The sequence below is a fragment of the Poromitra crassiceps genome (genome assembly GCF_964638095.1).
Source record: "Poromitra crassiceps genome assembly, chromosome: 25".
NCBI lineage: Eukaryota > Metazoa > Chordata > Actinopteri > Beryciformes > Melamphaidae > Poromitra > Poromitra crassiceps.
This window is the reverse complement of record NC_139649.1, coordinates 1120469-1141856: the sequence shown is the minus strand read 5'-3', so window position 1 is coordinate 1141856 and position 21388 is coordinate 1120469. Positions and strand designations below refer to the sequence as shown.

Here is a 21388-nt window from a genome sequence, read left to right as displayed (position 1 = left end):
AAAATAGCCTCAAAATACAATGTTACATGCAATATTTTCTTTGACATTCTTTATCACTGCAGAAGGTCCAGTCCCTCCAAATGCATGTGGACACTTTCAGTTCACTGAAACAGAGGAAAAAATGACAAAAGACGTTTGTTGGGTGGGGGGGGGGGGGCAACTAACAAAAGTAAACAAAATGGAACAACCACCTGATTGCAATTGTTCATAGACAAAATAGTAAATACATATATACCGTATATATATATATATATAGTAAATACATATATATATATATAGTAAATACATATTAAATACATATTTGCACGTACAAGTAAAAAAGGAAGAAATCCATCTCATCGTCTTTAAGCAGATACAGACTAATTTCTGCCACTGATATCAGCTAAGTAAAACAAGTGCTGTGTCTATCGCTTCACCACGCAACACAAAACCTGCTCCGACACACCGACCTGCTGCCTCCGCCACACACGCACGCGCGCACGCACGCACGCACCACGCACACACACACACACACACACACACACGACGGCTTAAAGGTACAATCAGCCATCTCATAATATGTCAGAATGATGATTGATATAAAACAGAACTGCCATTTGCAGCGAATGAAGCGCGCGAGAGAGTGTGCTGTCACCGCCGCAGAAGGATAAGTATTGATGGCGTCCATGCGGCTCCAGGTAGAATCAAAGTCAGATCTTAGGGAGGAAACGACACACTCATGGCTTAAAGAGACACACACACAGCGAGGTGGTGGGGGGGGGGCACACTCAGCCAGCTGAGAGCTTCCATGTCAGAAAGAGACACTTGGACAGTAACGTGGCTGTTTTCCCGCTTTTTCTCTCGCACTCCTTCCTGCTTTTCGGCTGCCAAACAACAACGGAACAAATCAAAACAAAAATCACACAATATATCTCTCTGAGAAGAAACGAGCTTGAATCATACCAGCAGCGTTTTGTTTTGTTTATATCGGACTCTAAAAAAATAGGTTTTAAAAAAATAAAACGATGGTGGACGAGCAGCCCGGACTGAGGAGGATAGGGGGGGGGGGGGGGGGGGTGATTGGGGCGGAGGTGTGAGACCGCCGTCCACCAGTCAGCTCTGAACAATCACCAAAGAACTCTGCTGCAAAAGGCAACCTGAGGCTATAGTATTCCAGCTCACTGAATCGCCTAGCAAACAGAAGCTCCTGACTGGTTCCTTAATAGTGAAACTATGTAAGAGTATAATACTGAGATTTTTAATTGTTGCCATAGTCTGTTATTTATTCTGTAATAATAATAATAATAATGGGTGATAATATTATCATTATTTTACAAAATACTATATATACATAAAAGCAATTTTTTTTAGACTAAATTAGTAAATGCTTCAATAATTGGCACATTTATGACCGCTAACTGAGATATCACAGTGTACTGTGAGCTACTGCTACATTAAATACTGGCACAGCTACAGCTCTGTCTGTCTGTCTGTCTGTCTGTCTGTCTGTCTGTCTGTCTGTAACTCTGTCTGTTGTTCAGGCCACTTCCAGCCATTGCACTAGATGAGATCACGCGAACGTCAAGATTGACCATTTACTGTACGTCTTCTGCAAAACACTAGTAAGCAAGATATTTGATCATATTCATAAAGATGCCCCATTAATTTGTTAAGGGAAAACAGTAGTTGTGGTCTTTGTGCATGCTCTTGCTCTGCTGTCTGCTGTCGCTCTTACAAGCAGACAGACGTGACTTGCAAAACAAGTCCCGAAACAAAAAGGAGCAACCCGAAAAGGAAATCTTTGAATAAAGTCGTCGCAGTGACGATCCTAACAAAACAAAATGTGTGGAGGAGGCACAGGATCTAGTCTGGCTGCACGTCCCGACTCGGAGCGGGGGTCGGCGCGGTGGCGGCTTGTCCCTCTCATCGACTCAAGAAGCCTCGGAGGTGAAAGTTCAGTCGTCAGGCAGGAGCCTCGCCTCACACCACCGTGCTGATGCCACTGTGCTTGGGTTTGGTGCTGCTGGGGGCCGGGGCGGGGCCAGGGGGCGGGCCGTGGTGGTGGGGGCCGTGGGGCGGGTGGGCGGGGTGCGGGGGGTGCGCGGGTGGGTGTCCTCCGTGGCCGTGCGGCGGGGCCCCATGGCCGTGCGGCGGGTAGGCAGCCGGCTGCTGAGCGCCGCCGTGCAAGGAGGCCACAGGGTGGTACTGGTGCTGCGGGTGCTGCTGCACGTGAGCCGGCGGGTGGTAGTGGTGGTGGTGGTGGTAGGGCGGCGGGTTCTGGCCCATGGGGCAGAACTGTCCGTGGTGCGGACCGTGCATTTGCGCCGCCGTCTCCGACGTCTCCGAGCGGGCCGTGTGGTGCAGGTTGGCCGGGTGCGGCGTGTGGGAGATGAGGGTGGGGCCGTGCTGCTGCTGCTGGGGCTGCGGGGTGGGGCTGGGCGACTTCGCCCGTTTGGTGCCGAACAGCGAGCCCAGGAGCGAGGAGGAGTTGGGCAGGGACTGGCCGCTGTGCCGCGACGGGCAGTCCCGGCCGGGGGGGGCTCTCCGCCGCATGTGGGGGCTGCTAATGATGGAACCCTGCAGAGGAGAGGAGACGGTCAGGTCACAGAACACACATACAAAGCAGAGCAGACTCACTGGCTGCTTCTTTATACAGCAAGAGAGGAGGAGAAGGTGCACTCCGCTGTGTGGAACAGAAATAGGCCGATGGTGCTTTTGGAACATTGTTTATTTGCTGTTCTACTCCCACTCTTCTGACCAGTAAGGGTTCAGTCACTGAAGTAGCATTTTGGTGTTACACTATTATCTACAGAGAATATCGTGCTGTGGAGACACAGGCATTGTATGCTGCTGGACAAGTATCTGAATGAAACGGTACTGTACAGGTGAAAAGCCCAACCATGTTGTCGTCCGGCTCTGTCCAGCTATCTGGGAGCTAATATATATTACGCCAAGACACAACATGTGGGGTGGGACATAAAGACAGACAAAAGGCCCGGCTGGCTGAGCTTGTCCAAAGGATTTCTGCACCTTTTGACCAATCAAATGGCTTCTAAATCCTTAGATTCCCTCATTTGCCGCTCTTTCACTGCAGCCATTAATTTGCTTGTTCTGATTTTCTGTCACAGTTTGAATCTTCACATGCCTCCATGAAAATGTAGATGCCCCAATTTTCAATCTCAATTTTGAGTTTGTTGTCAGTATACCTGCACCCTAACTGCAGTATTGTTGTTCTCTATTCCCACGCAGCAACAAGAGGAACAAATACCTGGATATGAAAACCTTTAGGACTACATCAGCTTAAACCTTTAGGACTACATCAGCTTAAACCTTTAGGACTACATCAGCTTAAACCTTTAGGACTACATCAGCTTAAACCTTTAGGACTACATCAGCTTAAACCTTTAGGACTACATCAGCTTAAACCTTTAGGACTACATCAGCTTAAACCTTTAGGACTACATCAGCTTAAACCTTTAGGACTACATCAGCTTAAACCTTTAGGACTACATCAGCTTAAACCTTTAGGACTACATCAGCTTAAACCTTTAGGACTACATCAGCTTAAACCTTTAGGACTACATCAGCTTAAACCTTTAGGACTACATCAGCTTAAACGAAAGCGCAGTAACAAGATCAAATACGGGACAATCAAAACAAAAGCGTTTGTGTGTATTAAAGAAAAATAAAGCAGATCTTTCAGCCATGCGTGACATGCAAACCTTTGAGCAGACACTGAACTCTTCACAGATGACTTTCAGCAAATCCAAACCATTATTAGGCATTGTGTTTGACTTAACTGATAAGAGCGGCGTAATAGACCCTTTTCACGGGGGCCATTTGGTGTCGAAAAAGGCAGAATAAACACAGGTGCAAGCAAAACACTAATGAGGGTTTCCAAATTCCAATCATGGAAGTTGGAAACCCTCATTAGTGTTAGGCTTGCACCTGTGTTTACCCTGCCTTTTCGGCACAAAATGGCCCCCGTGAGAAGAGTCTATTGGGGTTGGGAAATAAAAACTAAAACAAAACAAAAACAACAAAATGAAAAAGCTGGGGTGGGTAATATTGTTGAGTAGTTCTACTGATGAATGAACAACTAGCCTCACATGCCAGATGAGCCTGCTACTTGGTCACAGAGACTGTCTGGCTTGCAAGACTGATAATGAAGCAAGACTGATAATGAATGGCTTTGGAGTGGCTTTCCACAGCTACAGTGTGATCATTTCCTCTGTGTCATGGATTCTCTGGCTGCAGCACTGCTGGTTAACATCAGGATACAGAGAGAAGAGGGTGTGGTTGGACTCCAGAGTGGAAGCAGTGAGATAAGACTCAGAGAGTCACTCCAAACTGTGTGAACATGCGGGAGCTGCAGCGCTCAAAATAAAGGAGGAGGAAAAGGAGGAAAGTGTATCGTTAACCCCTGAGCAGCCCTCGTTAGTCATGCTGTAGTGTGTACATGAGATTGGTTAACATAGGTGAGCCACAGCAGACCAAACCCCTTCAAACCCCCCACGCATGCACAGTGACCCAGACAGGCAAGGCGCTCGCCACAAACACACCACCAAAACAAAAGAAGCTTGTCAAACTACAAAAGAAACAAAGAGTGCAAAAAACAACAACAACAGAGAAGTGTGTTTTCAGAGCGAACAACATGAACATCAAGTGAGAGGAGCTCACAGCTCCACATCAGTTGCGTCCTACTTACTTCCATATTGCTGTCTAGCGATCCTGCACTGCTGCGTCTCCCACGCTTGCCTGCCCAGGACATACGTAACATGACAGATTAGACAGGTCTCAACACGTCGTGGAGGTGTGCATAAACCTCCCTTCTGTCTAGCGTCCAGGCTCTAGGACCCTAGGGGGACGAAGGTAGCTCACAACTAGCTAGCGGGCTAGACTCGCAGTATGCCCGTGGATCGGAAGAGAAGCGAACAGGGACTAGAGGGAGAAAGGGAGAAGCGGGTAAGCAGCGCTATTGCTACTCCACCAGGAGGTCAACCACTAGGATAAGTCGAGCTTGGAGACTACTCTCCGTGTCTGGCACAGCTGGCACGAGACCTTCCCGTAGGAAAAAAAAAACAGCCTTGCAATCTGTCTGCGTGAAGGGCAGAGAGCAGCACGCTGTACCGTTCCCTGAGCCAAAGTCAACCTGCCAAACTCCAGCAAGTTTCATCTGGGTGACATTGTGATGTGATGTTCAAACAGCTCCTAAAGGAAGAGAGAGACAGCTCACAACTGAGCACTGGAACGCTCATACGGGCATCGACTCTGCCAAGCTGAAAGCACACCACGACACGGATGAAACGCAAACGCCCGGCTATGGCCGTGAGGCCCTGCAGTTGATGATGAGAGTGACGGCAATGGGTGGACATATTCACAAAAAGACTAAAACTAATGTCTGCAATGCTGTTTAAAAATATTGGGGGCCGGCAATATCTCTGTTCTTGCTGCTCAAAGTCATATTGGATTATGAAGTGGTAACAAATAATCACTACAAAGAAATTCTACCTAGTTCATGAGATTTTCGCCGTAACAGCAGTTATGACTGTCACAAGAATGTGTCATCAAGTGTCTCTCGTTCAAACAACAGCTCAAAATATGAGGCTCAATTCACTCTCCTATGTTGCCTCACTAGTCTGAACCCAGTGTTTAGGTCACTGTGTGTTTGTGTGTTTAGGTCACTGTGTGTTTGTGTGTTTAGGTCACTGTGTGTTTGTGTGTTTAGGTCACTGTGTGTTTGTGTGTTTAGGTCACTGTGTGTTTGTGCAGGGCAGGCGACTCTCGAGGCCCTGCCTGAGTCAACAATACTACATTCATTCTCCTCACCGCTCAGACACTCAGATCGATCAGTGAGCGACATAGTGCTGACTCCTCCCACATAGTGCTGGCTCCTCCCACATAGTGCTGGCTCCTCCCACATAGTGATGGCTCCTCTCACATAGTGCTGGCTCCTCCCACATAGTGCTGGCTCCTCCCACATAGTGCTGGCTCCTCCCACATAGTGCTGGCTCCTCTCACATAGTGCTGGCTCCTCCCACATAGTGCTGGGTCCTCCCACATAGTGCTGGGTCCTCCCACATAGAGCTGGCTCCTCCCACATAGTGCTGCCTCCTCCCACATAGTGCTGCCTCCTCCCACATAGTGCTGCCTCCTCCCACATAGTGCTGACTCCTCCCACATAGTGCTGGCTCCTCCCATGCCGGTGGGATTGTTAGTTGATTGCCTCCAGTAAATGACACCTGGGCCCATTAGTAAACACATCCATCTCCATCTCCTGCTGCCTACTCAGAGTCACCCTTCTTTCAGCGGCTTAGCGGCTCCGTTAGCACAGAGGTGGGCAGACTCTGAAGTGGCAGGTTACCTGTGCCTTGGGATAACTCTTGTTGTGATTTGGCGCTATATAAATATAAAATTGATTGATTGATTGATTGATTGATTGACAGTGGCTGCAACCCAAAACACAACTGTGTGCAACAGGAACTCCACCTTATTCTCAGTGCACAAGTACATGGATTAACACCCGGTCCAAGAGGAGTAAATAGTATCATGCCAGCATCCAGCTTGGGTATACAATCTACTTTGTCTAGCAGGGAGGATGAGACCTAAGTACATCCTATTTGGAGACGCAGCAACCTCTGATCTCACCTGCGTCTGAGAGGTCGCGCAGGGAGCTGCTGAGCGCGCTCCTCTTCAAGCCCTCTCCGATGGCGTAGCTGTCGTCCAGGCTGACCCGGCTCAGGTTGCCGTTGCCCGCCTCCTTCTTTAGCCCGGAGCCCTGGGACATGCTGGGCCTCACCACCCCCTTCTGCTTCTCTAGCTCAGCTGTGCAGAGGACACACACGCATAAGGTGACATAGATCCACACATCCATGTAGAGTCTACATGTATATCGTCTACATTGTAGACAATACACATACGCATCAAAGTGAAAGTGAATGAGTTCTTGAGTTCTTGTGGACGCTTTGGTAACATTGGGCATTTCGGTGAACTATTACATCATTGGAAGTGACGTAAGAAGAAGGTGGTTAAGGATGGAGTCGCTACTTTTAGCCAATACTAAGACCTCCAGAGAGGAACATAAAAGAAAAAATTGTGCTCACACTCTATCCGGTATTTCTCCATCTCCTGGACTTCAGCGATAGATTCTCTCAGATCATCCGTGAACTTTTTGCGGTCCTGGGGGTTGGGTGCATTGAAATTGATGAGGACCTTGATGTCCGCTCCGGGGATGGCTGATGTTAGACGGACTCCATTTGGATAATCTGAGGAGTGATAATATCAACACTGTATTTAACCTATGGCACACAATAGATATGCCATGATTGCCATGATTAAGATGGACTAGCCCACACAAAACATCTCCAAGAGACTTACACTGATTTTCAAAGAGCTGAACTTGCATGCCGTACAGTGAGAATGACTGCCGGAAGCTGTATGTAACAGAGTTCTTCTTCTTCTGGAAAATCTTCGTAACCTACGGGGAAATGAAAACATAGGAGATACTATATTTTCGTTTCTTCCAGTAGCATGTTTAAGTTCATAATCTTAATGTGCTGAGAAGAAGCGTGGTTGCCATACCACTAGCAGGTCATTGAAGAGGAAGATCTCCCTTTGGTGCAGTCCCAGTTTCTGTGGTTTGTTGGCGTCAGGCACTTCAAAGAGCCTGCAGTAACATACCAGTCTCCGGTGGGGTAGGGATAGTACCTGCATGCACAAAACACCCTTGACATACACTAAATAAACAGCAACATTTCTGACTGGGACTCCTGCTGCCTCCCAGGGGCCTTTCAAAGTAAAGTCTGCCAAAAAATATAACTTTACACAATCCTCAACATCTGAGCCTGTTCCAGAAAGTCTCTGGGTATTTCTCTCAAATACCACCGAGATGCAGTCAATGGGATATGCAAAGAGCACTTAAACAGTTTATGTTCTCAAGTCGGCGAGACATACAGTTACGCACACTGAGACATACAGTTACGCACACTGAGACATACAGTTACGCACACTGAGACATACAGTTACGCACACTGAGACATACAGTTACGCACACTGAATTTTAATGCAACTCCAACAGACAGAAAGACTAATACTTACACAACCCAGACCGTGGTGCAAAGAGCCAATCTGCAGAGAGAGGGAAACATACAGACACACATATTAGGAGCATTATCCGTGAACACATGTGGGAAATTAACTTTTTCATTCATGATACATGAAGGAAAATAGATGCTCCGTGTATTTGTTGTATTTTTGTATCACCCCTTCGAGAGCAGCTACTGCTCTGATCCAGTCTGGACGGGTAATCCCATTTATTATTACACAGAGTGTCGGCCCGCACTTTTTTCGACCAACTGTGAGGACTATAAACACATTGAAGTCATTCAGCATGAAGGTCTCCAGCCGTGAGGAATTGGATGTGTCACACGGTAAGGAAGGTCTGCTCTGGCAAAGGATGCTTGCTGATTTTTTCTTTTTTTACGTATTTGGACAATGTTGGCTGTGAATAAACCAGTGGCTGCGTCTGACAGCTCATTGGGTAATTTGCCCTCCTGGTAGATTTGGCTCCTGAGTGGAAGCGAAGGTCAAAGTGGTTGCAGTCAAGGTCAAATTCAAACTCACCGGCTTTTTCCCCACAATGAGTTTTTCCACTTTCTGAACCTGGGACACATGGTCCTCGTTGGTCTTGAGCTCTCGCTTCCGAATCCGCTCGTATATCCCGACCAGCATCTCCCTGGGGATGTCCTCCCCATCATCCACTCCTGAGGGAGAGCGAGAGAGAGAGAGAAGATAGAGATATTAATGATTAATGCATACATTTATGAGAGTTCATGAAACCATGACTCCGATGACATGGTCCCTGCTTCCCTGCAAATATCTCACAGCACAGACAGAAATGTCCTTCAGAGGTCTCTGAGGACACATTTTCCTCCTCCACTCACACAATTACCGACACTCCAATAGGCAGAGAAATGAGTTAACCATGCCACAAAGCCCCAGCTAATACCCTCCAAATCTGTTGAAGGCAACTTAAACAGCACTTTGCCTCGACTGCGATGCTTGCTTAGCCATGGCTTACAGAACATAAATACCTTATTGACATGGCCATTAATCAAGGCAAAATGCATGCACAAAACTCAATTTGAGATAAGGCACCAGTGTTTATGCTTGGAGCTGCACAGAAACAACTCAGCGGAGAATAGCGGTCTTGTGACAGCCGGCTGGAGTGAGCGAGGCAAAGGGGGGACTACCAATTACCTCGAAGGTTCTTAACAAAGTCCTCCAGCTTCATCTTCCTCTCGGGCTTGACGTTGGGGCTGTACATGTCGGTGTTGAGGAGGATGATGGCGAAGGCCAGGATGAAGATGGTGTCGGGGTTGCGAAACTGTCGCACCACGCCGGGGTTGCAAATACAGTAGCGCTGGCTGTGGAGAGGAATGTTGGACAAAGAGGAAATGAACTTGAAGGTAGGAAAAAATAGACATGGGTATCCCGGAACACGGGCCCAACTAACAGATGGTAGGTTGTTAAACTGCGCACAAAGCACCAGGATGAAGACTTTCCTTCAAAGCGAAAACAAATCAATAACCTTTTCCGATGTGTTAGTGATTAGTTCCACTCGTGGGCAGGAGTATCAATATTGACATTGATATTGTGCTTCTCCACTGTCTGCACTGTGCTCATTAAGATGATGCCTCTCATCCGCCAGGCGAGGCAACAATGTGCCTGAGGCCATCAGACAAGGCCTTTAATGGCTTTGTGAGTCACCACAGCGAGGCCATGATTATATCTGGACCGGCCTGTGGGCTATAGTGTCAGATGATCAGTTATTGTTATCTCTCCCCCCCCGATGCAACGGTCACTGCGGCCGAGGCGAGACGTCCTTGCTGAGTGCTGATCGAAGCGGAATCCTCTGTGGGCATGAGAGCAGCTTTCTACTGGAGGACTGCAGGAGAGAAGATACATGAGGGACAAACAGTCCGAGGGCCCCTGAAGGGGTTTGCTCTACCTTATAAATTCATTTTCTGAAGATTTCTCTCTGCTGTGATCCTGCTGAACAAAATCAGTGTCTGGGTGTGAACTGCCCCCCCCCCCCACCGTGGAACTTTTATTCGTATGTATATGATAGAGTTAAAGGAATCCATAAGGTCTGTGATCAACTTAGCAGTGCAGCATGGAAAAATCAGAAGGAGTTTCACTTCTATTTTGAGTATTTATAGTGAGCTATGGTGCTTTTGAGATGATGCAAACCTATCTTGTGTAACCTGCATTGTGTGGAACAATCCGCACTGGGAATCGAACTCGGAACCTTCAGCATGGGACGCAGACACTCTAGCGAGGAGGCGAAAGCCATATGTCCCTTGCGTATGTCGCTAGGGCGTCCATTAAGGCGCCGGGGGGGGGGGGGGGGGGGGGGTGCTACTGTTACACTTGTACTATCCACTTATCATACAGGGTGCATTGTGCATTAAAATGTGTGGATTAAATAAATACTAAACACAGAGGAGAACCCATCACCGATCATCCTGTCATATAATCATAAGATGATCGAAGTTGATCTTAGAAGAACTTATTTGCAAAAGAGTCAGTTTATTCCTTTTGACTGGGGACAATCTTGATTTTTGGGCTGATCATTGCCATCATGACTGATTTTCAAGACCAATGCACTCGTTTGAGACAGTCAGTCAGCACAGATGATTTTGTAGCAGGAGGGTTGTAGCCTGGGTAAACCCAGCCTCCACGTGACCTGCTCTCAGACCTGCTCTCAGTCACTACAGTGACTGAGAGCAGGTCTAAGAGCAGGTCACGTGGAGGCTGGGTTTACCCAGGCTAGGAGGGTTGAGGATTGAGGACACTTTCCCTCTGCCCCCACTTACAATCAGCACACGATTAGTTCAAACATGATCATATTTATTTATTGTATTTATTTAAGTCTTGACAGTCTTCCTTGATCATGATCTGCTCAATCACTCAAATCTGAATAAAGACCAGCAACGGCCAATGAGAGTCTCTCACCTGTAGGCCTCTATCAGCCGCTCCACCTTCTGTGCTTCTCCCTGGACTCTGATGTGGGCCTGGAACTTCCTGAGAGCCTCATCCAGTTCCATCGCTGAGAAGTCCATCTCATCCACCACACAGCTGGTGAAGAGACCACACCGTCAGTGTCAGCCGCACAACAGCCACTGCAGCTCGTGCTCTCACATGCAGGCACGCATACACATAAATGTATCGAAACCTACATTTAGAACCTCTAACAGACCTAATTTAATAAATTAATTAATTCAATGAATTAATGTTAATTGGGTTAATACTTTCCCCGATACGTGCGTTCATGAACTGTCCAATTAAAAATAATATGTTGTGTTCAATGACGTGCATCCGCCCCTCCACTCCCTCGTTAGTCCGACTTCAGGCGTTCACTCAAAGCGAAACTGTCAGCATGGAGGATGACGTGAGCGAAAACACCGAGCCAACAAACAGTACAGTACAGTACAGTACAGACCAGTCCAGTACAGTACAGTACAGTACAGTACAGACCAGTCCAGTACAGACCAGTCCAGTACAGTACAGTACAGACCAGTCCAGTACAGACCAGTCCAGTACAGTACAGACCAGTACAGACCAGTCCAGTACAGTACAGTACAGTACAGACCAGTCCAGTACAGTACAGTACAGACCAGTACAGTACAGTACAGACCAGTACAGTACAGACCAGTCCAGTCCAGTACAGTACAGTACAGTCCAGTCCAGTACAGTACAGTACAGACCAGTACAGTACAGTACAGTACAGTACAGACCTTGTCAGAGAACTAAGAGGGCAGTGTTGAAAAAAAAAAGCGTATCAAATAAATAATGAAAGAAGGCTTTTAGGTTGTCATTTGAGCCCTTGAGGCAAGAAAATATAGATATTTGAAAGGGTGCGTAGAGTTTGGATATCCACCGTATACACCTGTGCATTGCATTGCGCACGCACACACACAGACACACACACACACGCGCGCGCACACACACGCACACGCATGGACACACACACACACACGCACACACACACACACACGTGCACACACACACACACGCACGCACATCAATGAATGATCCCAACCAACAGGAATAACTTAATCGTTAAAAAGGCTGCATGTCATTAGAACTCAACAGACGCGGGTTTCAGTTGAGTGGAAATCACTTGAATGTGTGGATAGTGACTGGGCTCTCCAGAGCAGATGAGGTCTCACATGTCAGGATTTATAGACGTTCTTTCGAGGAGTCCTTTATATCTGCCTGTCAAACTGACATTGACGGAGCGCTCCTGGCCGTATCCTCCAGCGCATCTCAATGGGCTCTGCTGGTGCGAGGCTGCTTAAAGCAGAAGCCATGACTCACTGTTTCAGACGAGACTGTCACATCCCAAGTAGAAACTAGAGGCGCTATTTTAACAATGTAAAGAACCACTATGACCTTTTGACTTCCCTTTTCTGCAAAAAAGGATTGAAGAATCTATAAATACAGCCCTTGTGTTTGAATGACACATGGACCGTCTGAATCACTTCCGTGGACAGCAACATATAGACTCCCTCAATGAATTCTATTTGTGTAATTCCTCAGTGGCACTTCCGAGTCATTATGTAGTAAACTGTAAAAGTCTATTTGAACGAGTGTAGATTGCAAACTGGCGCAACCATAACTGCTCATGAATATTTCGCTCTAACACATTTATGCATGGAAGAAGCGTCTCTGATTTGCATCGTCTGAGAGGCAAATGTAAATAAACGACTGTGTACTGGCACAGATGAGAAGGTAAATCCAGAGCCTGGTTGACAGAGATTTTTCAGGGCTGCGATAACACGACGCATCTGCAGATGATCTGCATGCAAATGAACAGAAAGGAGCCGATGGAAACTCACTCGAGGACATCTCTGTTGAACTGTTTCTGCCTGTTGCCCAGGAACTCGCCGATCATCTGCCTACTCAAGCCCTTCCTTTGGAGCAGGAAGTGGGCCACGCCCACTGGGGTGTCCGGAACGAAGTTTCGCTCGATCAGATACTGGACGCCTTTCTCTGGTTTCCTGGAGACACGGTACAGGGCAGGAAGAGAGAGAGAGCGCGAGAGAGACAGACAGACAGACAGAGAGATAGAGAGACAGAGAGGAGGGAGGGAGGGAGAGAGAGAGGACGCAATCCAAATCTGTGATTATCCCACTGCACATGCCCATGGCCAAATGTGTGTCAGACGAGGGACAGGGTTTAGGGAGGCAGGGGGGGAGAAAGTGAGGGACAGGGTTTAGGGAGGCAGGGGGGGAGAAAGTGAGGGACATGGTTTAGGGAGGCAGGGGGGGAGAAAGTGAGGGACATGGTTTAGGGAGGCAGGGGGGGAGAAAGTGAGGGACATGGTTTAGGGAGGCAGGGGGGGAGAAAGTGAGGGACATGGTTTAGGGAGGCAGGGGGGGAGAAAGTGAGGGACATGGTTTAGGGAGGCAGGGGGGGAGAAAGTGAGGGACAGGGTTTAGGGAGGCAGGGGGGGAGAAAGTGAGGGACATGGTTTAGGGAGGCAGGGGGGGAGAAAGTGAGGGACATGGTTTAGGGAGGCAGGGGGGGAGAAAGTGAGGGACATGGTTTAGGGAGGCAGGGGGGGAGAAAGTGAGGGACATGGTTTAGGGAGGCAGGGGGGGAGAAAGTGAGGGACATGGTTTAGGGAGGCAGGGGGGGAGAAAGTGAGGGACATGGTTTAGGGAGGCAGGGGGGGAGAAAGTGAGGGACATGGTTTAGGGAGGCAGGGGGGGAGAAAGTGAGGGACATGGTTTAGGGAGGCAGGGGGGGAGAAAGTGAGGGACATGGTTTAGGGAGGCAGGGGGGGAGAAAGTGAGGGACATGGTTTAGGGAGGCAGGGGGGGAGAAAGTGAGGGACATGGTTTAGGGAGGCAGGGGGGGAGAAAGTGAGGGACAGGGTTTAGGGAGGCAGGGGGGGAGAAAGTGAGGGACATGGTTTAGGGAGGCAGGGGGGGAGAAAGTGAGGGACATGGTTTAGGGAGGCAGGGGGGGAGAAAGTGAGGGACATGGTTTAGGGAGGCAGGGGGGGAGAAAGTGAGGGACATGGTTTAGGGAGGCAGGGGGGGAGAAAGTGAGGGACATGGTTTAGGGAGGCAGGGGGGGAGAAAGTGAGGGACATGGTTTAGGGAGGCAGGGGGGGAGAAAGTGAGGGACATGGTTTAGGGAGGCAGGGGGGGAGAAAGTGAGGGACAGGGTTTAGGGAGGCAGGGGGGGAGAAAGTGAGGGACATGGTTTAGGGAGGCAGGGGGGGAGAAAGTGAGGGACAGGGTTTAGGGAGGCAGGGGGGGAGAAAGTGAGGGACATGGTTTAGGGAGGCAGGGGGGGAGAAAGTGAGGGACATGGTTTAGGGAGGCAGGGGGGGAGAAAGTGAGGGACATGGTTTAGGGAGGCAGGGGGGGAGAAAGTGAGGGACATGGTGAGGGACAGGGTTTAGGGAGGCAGGGGGGGAGAAAGTGAGGGACATGGTGAGGCGAGGAAGCCGTTTCTCTCTACGGTGTTGATCACAAATGATTGGAACTTAACGGTCGGTTCTGACAGAAACCACATCCACAATCAACTGATTGATCAGAATGACACAGGCTCAGCTGAATCCTCAGCTGAAGGCAAAGCAAAGTGGAGCAGTATATAGATTTGCAGGCTTGTTTTGCACCTTAAAGGAAAACTTTGCCGATTTTCAACGAGCATCGTGTCATTACAATGTGGGTTGCATTATGCAAATGAACATTGTTTAACTTCCTAACGAGAAGTTAAACAACGAGAGCTCCCTGTTCACGTGCCGGCAACCACACGGCTTCATGTGCCGGCTGCAACACGGCTTCATGTGCCGGCAACCACACGGCTTCATGTGCCGGCAACCACACGGCTTCATGTGCCGACACCCACACGGCTTCATGTGCCGACACCCACACGGCTTCATGTGCCGACACCCACACGGCTTCATGTGCCGCCACCCACACGGCTGCCCACATTGTAATGCTACAAAGCTGGTTGAGAATCTGTAAAGTAGAACAAGCAGATGCTCATGTTTCAATTGCCATCGCAGCATGTTTATCTTGATTAACTTTTTCAGTGATGTTTATCTTGGTTAAGTTTTTCAGTGATGTTTATCTTGGTTAAGTTTTTCAGTGATGTTTATCTTGGTTAAGTTTTTCAGTGATGTTTATCTTGGTTAAGTTTTTCAGTGTGGGTTAATGTATTACGACAGAAAGAAAAACATCTCTGAATTGTAATTAATGTGCTGATAAATGATCTTATTTAGAAGCTTTTAATCATCAACCTGTGATTGTGTCATGTATTCCCACGGGCTACGTTGTGTGTAATGGAGAGAAACAACAATGATGTCCTCCATCTTTGATCTGTTCAAGTCTGTGACACAGCAGTGACTGCAGAAAGTGATTGTGGTTTATATTTAGCGTACTCTGAAAGGGCCAGCACAGGTAATGTATCTGTCTGTGGGTCTGGATGAAGATGGTGTGAATGGATCTCATGGCACTGAAGTGTACGTACTTGTTGAAGAGGTTGAGGCCGATGCGGTAGTGCCTCTTGCGCATGATATCGTTGCTGAACGCGGGCGAGTCCCAGCTGTTGCGAGTCTCTTTGTGGTACGTCTGCTTGCTGAGCGTCTGCTCTCGCAGGCTGTCTCTGGACGAGGACTCGGAGCTGCAGTTGATGGTGTCGTTGGAGTTGGACGTGCTGTTGACGCTGTCGTTGTCCCCGTCGGAGAAGTCAGACTCCGACTTGCTCTGCCGGTTGGCGGTGCCGTTAATGGCCAAATGGGCCTCCAGTTGTCGCGGTCGATGCCGGGTGGCCTCCTCGTCCCTGGAAGGCCCTCGGGGCGGCAAGCCATGGCCGACGTGTTTGGGGCTGCCCTGCTGGTTGCTGATGCTCCGCTCGTAGGCATTCTGCCTCTTCAAAGAGCTGCGGTCAGAGCGGTCGCTCAGCTCCACCGAGCTGTCGCTGGGGGGCTCGATGGTCAGCAGGGGTAGGTGGTCCACCCGCAGACGCTGCTCCTGGCACTCCAGAGAGGGAGTGCTGCGGCAGCTGGTGTCCGTGTCCCCTTTGTCGTCCTTGTGAGCCAGGGACCAGTAGTCCTGGGAGGAGTTGAGGGAGCGCAGGCGTAAGTCTGATTCTGTGCTGGAGGTCCGGTCTACAGACTGAGTCAGGGGCAGGGGAGGCGACAGCTCCTCCTCATCGATGTAAAGGGTGACGTCGCTGTAAGACGCCGTCATCTCGTCCAGTTTGCGGTGTTCTGAGGTAACGTGGGAGGGTTTGACCTGGTAGCTGACCTCCCTCTCCATATCCGGGTGGCCTCTAGTTGGCTCTGGCTGGCTGTCTTCACCGTGCAGGCTGCGACAGTTCAGCGCATCATCTATGGACTCGGCCAGAGACTTGACCTGCCTGGAGAAGGCATCTTCTAGTTCTGTGATAGCGTCTGTGAAGTCGGTCTGTGCTGCGGGGGACTTGGCCGGTACGCCCATGTCCCCACCGCACTCCGATTGCACCAGTGTGCCGATTTTGGTGCCGTCATCCGTTAGCGACACCTGCTTTCCCTCAAAGTAGGAGCTGTGGACTTTTTCAGGTCCTTCAAAGGAAAACTGCATTCTCATATTGGATAGGACAATCCGTCTGGACATACGGTTCTCAGACATAGAACTCCTAAGACGCTCAAAGTTCTTGTTCATCTGGTACTGGCGGAAGGCTGTCTGGATGGTGCGGGCTGCATGCCGGGTTATGAAACGCCCACCATATTTACGCTCTAGCATCTCCACCTGCAGGAAGAGAAAAACCGTTGATGACTTAAAAGCCTCTTAGAAACACTGGGAGCAGTTTGTAAATGTAAATAGTCCCTTACATAGCTGTGGCAATCCTTGCAAATGTTCCCTGTAATGGGACAACTGGGAGAACCTGTCAATGGTTCCATGTATGAAATTCAAGGTGAGGGCACAGACAGAGGATCACACAAAATGAACAGAATTATTAGTGAACACTTGGTCTGGATTTTTTTTTTTTTCACCAGCTATTTTCACCTGGCTAAAAAAGAAAGACAATTACCGAAACACCTGATATTCAGACTGCATCGTCAATTCATAAACTCATTTCCTCTTCTGGTGTGAGATTGCAGTCACTTCAGAGCACTTCTATGAGGGGGCGGGCTTCGGTCTTCCCTAACCAATCACTAGAGACCACGGTGTCCACGACAACCTAACCTCGCATCACCAGGCTCTTCCCGAGGCAACCGGCCGGCACAGCAGGGCAGCCGCAGCAGTCTTGCTAGTCACAAGCATAAGCTGATTGGAGTGTGTGTGGAGTGGGCGTGGCTTCGAAGGTCTGGAGCCAGGCTACAAAACACCTTCAGGCTACAAAACACCTTCACTAACGAAGGATTGGGTTAGGTGGAATGAGGAGTGGAACAGCGGACTCATCTCTTTTTTTGTCATGGCTTGAAAAACTGAAGAGGAGTAGAGTGATGATGCAATTTAAAAGTAATTGGGTTTAAGGTTCATTATACTCAAATAGACCCCAAAAGAAGATGGATAATGGTGACTAAAGTCACTGATGACGAGAACCCAATTTGACTGATAAAACCGCTAATGAGACAAATACTGATGAATCTTTGCCCTGAGTGAAATATCTAAAAACATAAGCTCAGAAGATATAGTGGAAAAGAGACCACAAATTAAATGTTGTAATATAAAACATATTGAGCGATTAATGTCGGATGCTGCACCATTAAGTATCCTTCATTAAAAGGATGAAAATCACCAGACATGAGTGGAATCAAAATGAGTACATTATAGCACAATAATCGACATTGAATGGCTGAGGAACAGATCACTACAGTGAAGGTTACATACAGAAATTTAGAAAAGTGTCTAATGCTGTATTGCAGCCATTCCCAACCTGTGGTGGGCCACGAAGGTATGGCAAGTGTGCAATCATTTGCAAAATATGACTTGTAATTTTCTTTTAAATTATTTTTATTTATGAGAATGCATTTCTCCATTGTTGAATGCTACATTATTTAATTTGTAATAAATTATTGGTTAATTAGCCTATAGCAGACAGCCCCTTTTAGTTTCTTTAATTTATGTGTGGTGCTGATGGACAGCTCCTTATACCATTAAAATAGAAAGTGTTCTGAGAAGAACAAATTAATTCGGCCTCTGTACTGTTGGTGGGCCGCTAACATTTTTGAGATTTTCAAATGGGCCATGAGTCTGAAAAGGTTGGGAACCACTGCTGCATTTGCTGCCTCTCCCTCTCCGAGCCCTGTGGCTTCACACACTGAAGCAGTCATCTACCTCTGTGCTCACATGGTGTATTACAACACTAATCACGTTCTGCAGTGCCAGGGGAGCTAGGGCCAGGGAGGCGAGTGGACTCCAGCTTGCCAGGAGGCATCTGAACCACAGCAGTGAGTCTCACTCCCAGCAGGTAGCACTGTGACAGCTCAACAGGAGGCCAGTCTAGCCACTACACACACTTCTTCTATTATATCCAGAAGGCAAAACTAGGCTGCACTTTATGACTTAACATTTGTCCGCCATCTTTAGGGAGCTCTAGCCGGGGGCAGCCAACATGATACCAGCTTGTAGTGACGGGGAATGTAATAACTGCTGGATAATGTAATAAATATGTGCTAAAACCTCATATATGTCAATCTTTTCCTGGCCATGTAAAACATAATTACACTAACCAGCAATTATTATGATAAGGGGAAACATTCTTTAATGATTACAAAGGAAGTCCGAAGACATTAAATGATCCAGTGCAATTTATCACATTAACAGGGTCATTACATTTTTTACTCATTTAGAAAGGCATTTTATTATATTTTGACAAGTTATTACATTATCCGACAGTTATTGCATTAACTGCTACTGCTACACAGCCCCTATAGAGGCTTTGCGGAATATATAGTATATAGGTTCTCAAAAAAGGGTCCGGGAACCCGGGGGGGGTCGTTGAAGGGGTTCCAGGGGTTTCCCCAGCCAAAAGGGGGGATCATTTATTTTCACTATAATACCATCCATAAGTAACACAATGACAGAACAGTCATGTGTTTCAGACACTTTCTGTAATAAAAAATATTAAAGCAAAAATATTATCAGATGGGGGACCCTGGGGGTGTCCGGGTAGTGTAGTGGTAGATTCCCTGTCTACCAACACGAGGGACGCAGGTTCGCACCCACGTGTTACCTCCGGCTTGGTCGGGTATCCATACAGGCACGATTGGCTGTGTCTGGGGGAAGGAAGCCAGATTGGGGGTACAGTATGTGCCCAGGTCGCTGCAGCAGCGCCTCCCCCTGGTCGGTCGGGGCACCTGGTCAGGGTGGAAGGGAACCGGTGGGGATAGCGTGCTACGTCCTGCCGGTGAAGCTCTCCTCCTGTGAGGTGTAAAGAAGCGGCTGGCAACTGCGCATGTGTCGGAGGAAGCATGGTGCTAGTCTCGGTTCTCCCCAGATCGGTAGAGGGTGGAGCAGTGACCGGGGCAGCAGGGGGAAGAATTGGCCAAGTACAATAGAGGGTATGCACACTCACTGGAACACGCCCCCTCAATCGGGAATGAGTGTCAAAATGAGTGTCAAGTTCCTCCCTGAGCAGCAGGTGTCACTTATCTAGGCTGATTACTGCATTCAAGCTCAGTCTTGCTGTGACTCAGTGGGCGTGACCCCACAGTGACGTCTGCCTCTGTGACATCACATGCAGCTGTGACTCAGTGGGCGTGACCCCACAGTGACCCCACAGTGACCCCACAGTGACTTCTGCCTCTGTGACATCACATGCATACCCTCTATTGGGGAGAAAAAATAAGGGGGAAATTTGGGACATAAAAGTATGTGTATGTGCATATTTACAATATGAACAGTATATCATACAAAAATATGCCATACCATATATACTTCATATTATTATTATTATTATTATTATTATTATTATTATTATTATTATTATTATTATTATTATTATTATTATTATTATGATGGTGTATCTATGTGTAGATAGACTTGGACTGTTAAGCAGCAAGAGGCAATGGGAGCTCATCATTTTGACCAACAGCTGACTCCTGAGTCAATAGTCTCTGTTCTATTCTCAAAGTTCTACAGGTACAGTATGTACTGTAGGAGACAAATTATAGATACTGGTAGGCCCAAAATTGCTGAACTTATCTTTTAATGGATCTATTGCAATGATGATGGGGTAGCCTGAAAACACTTCACCTGAACACATGGCATTTTGTTGGTCAGATAGATTTAGAATAAACATGGCATTTTTGTATTCCGATAACTTGGTTTTGAGTTTTTGCTTCCACTGGTGAGTGCTAACTAGCCCCTAGACAGTGTTAGTTAAACAGATGCTACAATTTGGTAGCAAACAAGCTGACATCATCTAAAGTTTAAGTTTAGATGATGTCAGCTTGTTAGCTAGCATTTTGTGTTTAGATTGTAAAGACAAAATGATGTGGATTCATCAATAACAAAATGATCAGTTGCTCAGCAAAAACAGCACAGAAATTAACCAGGTTTATTCAATTCCGTTGAGATGATGAAGTCAACTTGGAAACACAACCAGCTGTCACAGCCTGTTGCCCAAGAGCTAAGGACCTCCAATATGGCTGCCAGAGGGTGGGCTACATGACCTAGAAGCCCTATTTTTTTTTTACAAGGAAATTGTGTGGTCCTCCCCCCCCCTCACCTGCTTGTCCTGAAGGTCGGAGGAGAGCTCATAGCTCTCGGACAGCGAGCGGGAGCGCTTGATGGCCTCCTCTTCGGCCTGCTTGCGGATGATGGACTGGGAGTGCTGGAGTTTGGGCCGGCGGGGCCGCTGGCCGGGCAGCACGATGTGTCCGTACAGCTGGCTGTCCAGGTGGTCTGGGCCAAGCCCGGCACTGCGGGTCACTGGACCACAACTGTATCCACCAGTGGTGTCCAGAGCGGAGCCCACCTCGCTGCCTGGAGCATCACCTTCCACACTGCAAACACACACAACATAGGCTCTGAGTTAGTCTGCTCTGCCACTTTACTCCAGGCACACCCAGTAGAAGTCCGAAAAAAGCACGTGGCACATGGTGAACTTTGATATCATTCGCAGGGTATAAACATGAGTGAGAGCATTTGTAGCAGCAGTCTGAGCCTCCTGAATGCATAACCAATAACTCAATGCTATAAGATTGTAGTAGTATATCATGAATGGAAGAAATTCAAACTGTCTATTAAAGATCTGAATTAAGAATAGCAAACAACAAAAAGGCGCACCAAATATTGAAATCACTGCTACACTATCAGGATCTAAATCCTCTGTGAAAAACACACATCAATACATGACAGAACATGTGCACTCAGAGAATGCAGACCTATTCCAA

General features: G+C 47.9%; 1 protein-coding gene across 1 annotated transcript; it reads right to left on the bottom strand.

Moving 5' to 3' along the window:
- Positions 1-1831: 1831 nt before the first annotated feature.
- Positions 1832-20972, bottom strand: iqsec1b (IQ motif and Sec7 domain ArfGEF 1b). Its single transcript, XM_083660800.1, has 13 exons — positions 20722-20972; positions 15532-16793; positions 12882-13043; positions 10996-11118; positions 9238-9404; positions 8602-8741; positions 8077-8106; positions 7561-7686; positions 7357-7456; positions 7083-7244; positions 6628-6804; positions 4688-4737; positions 1832-2556 (listed from the first exon to the last, which is right to left on the bottom strand). The coding sequence occupies exons 2-13, from the start codon at positions 16785-16787 to the stop codon at positions 1960-1962; spliced, it is 3090 nt and encodes a 1029-aa protein (XP_083516926.1). The 5' UTR covers positions 16788-16793; positions 20722-20972; the 3' UTR covers positions 1832-1959.
- Between the last annotated feature and the right edge of the window lie 416 nt (positions 20973-21388).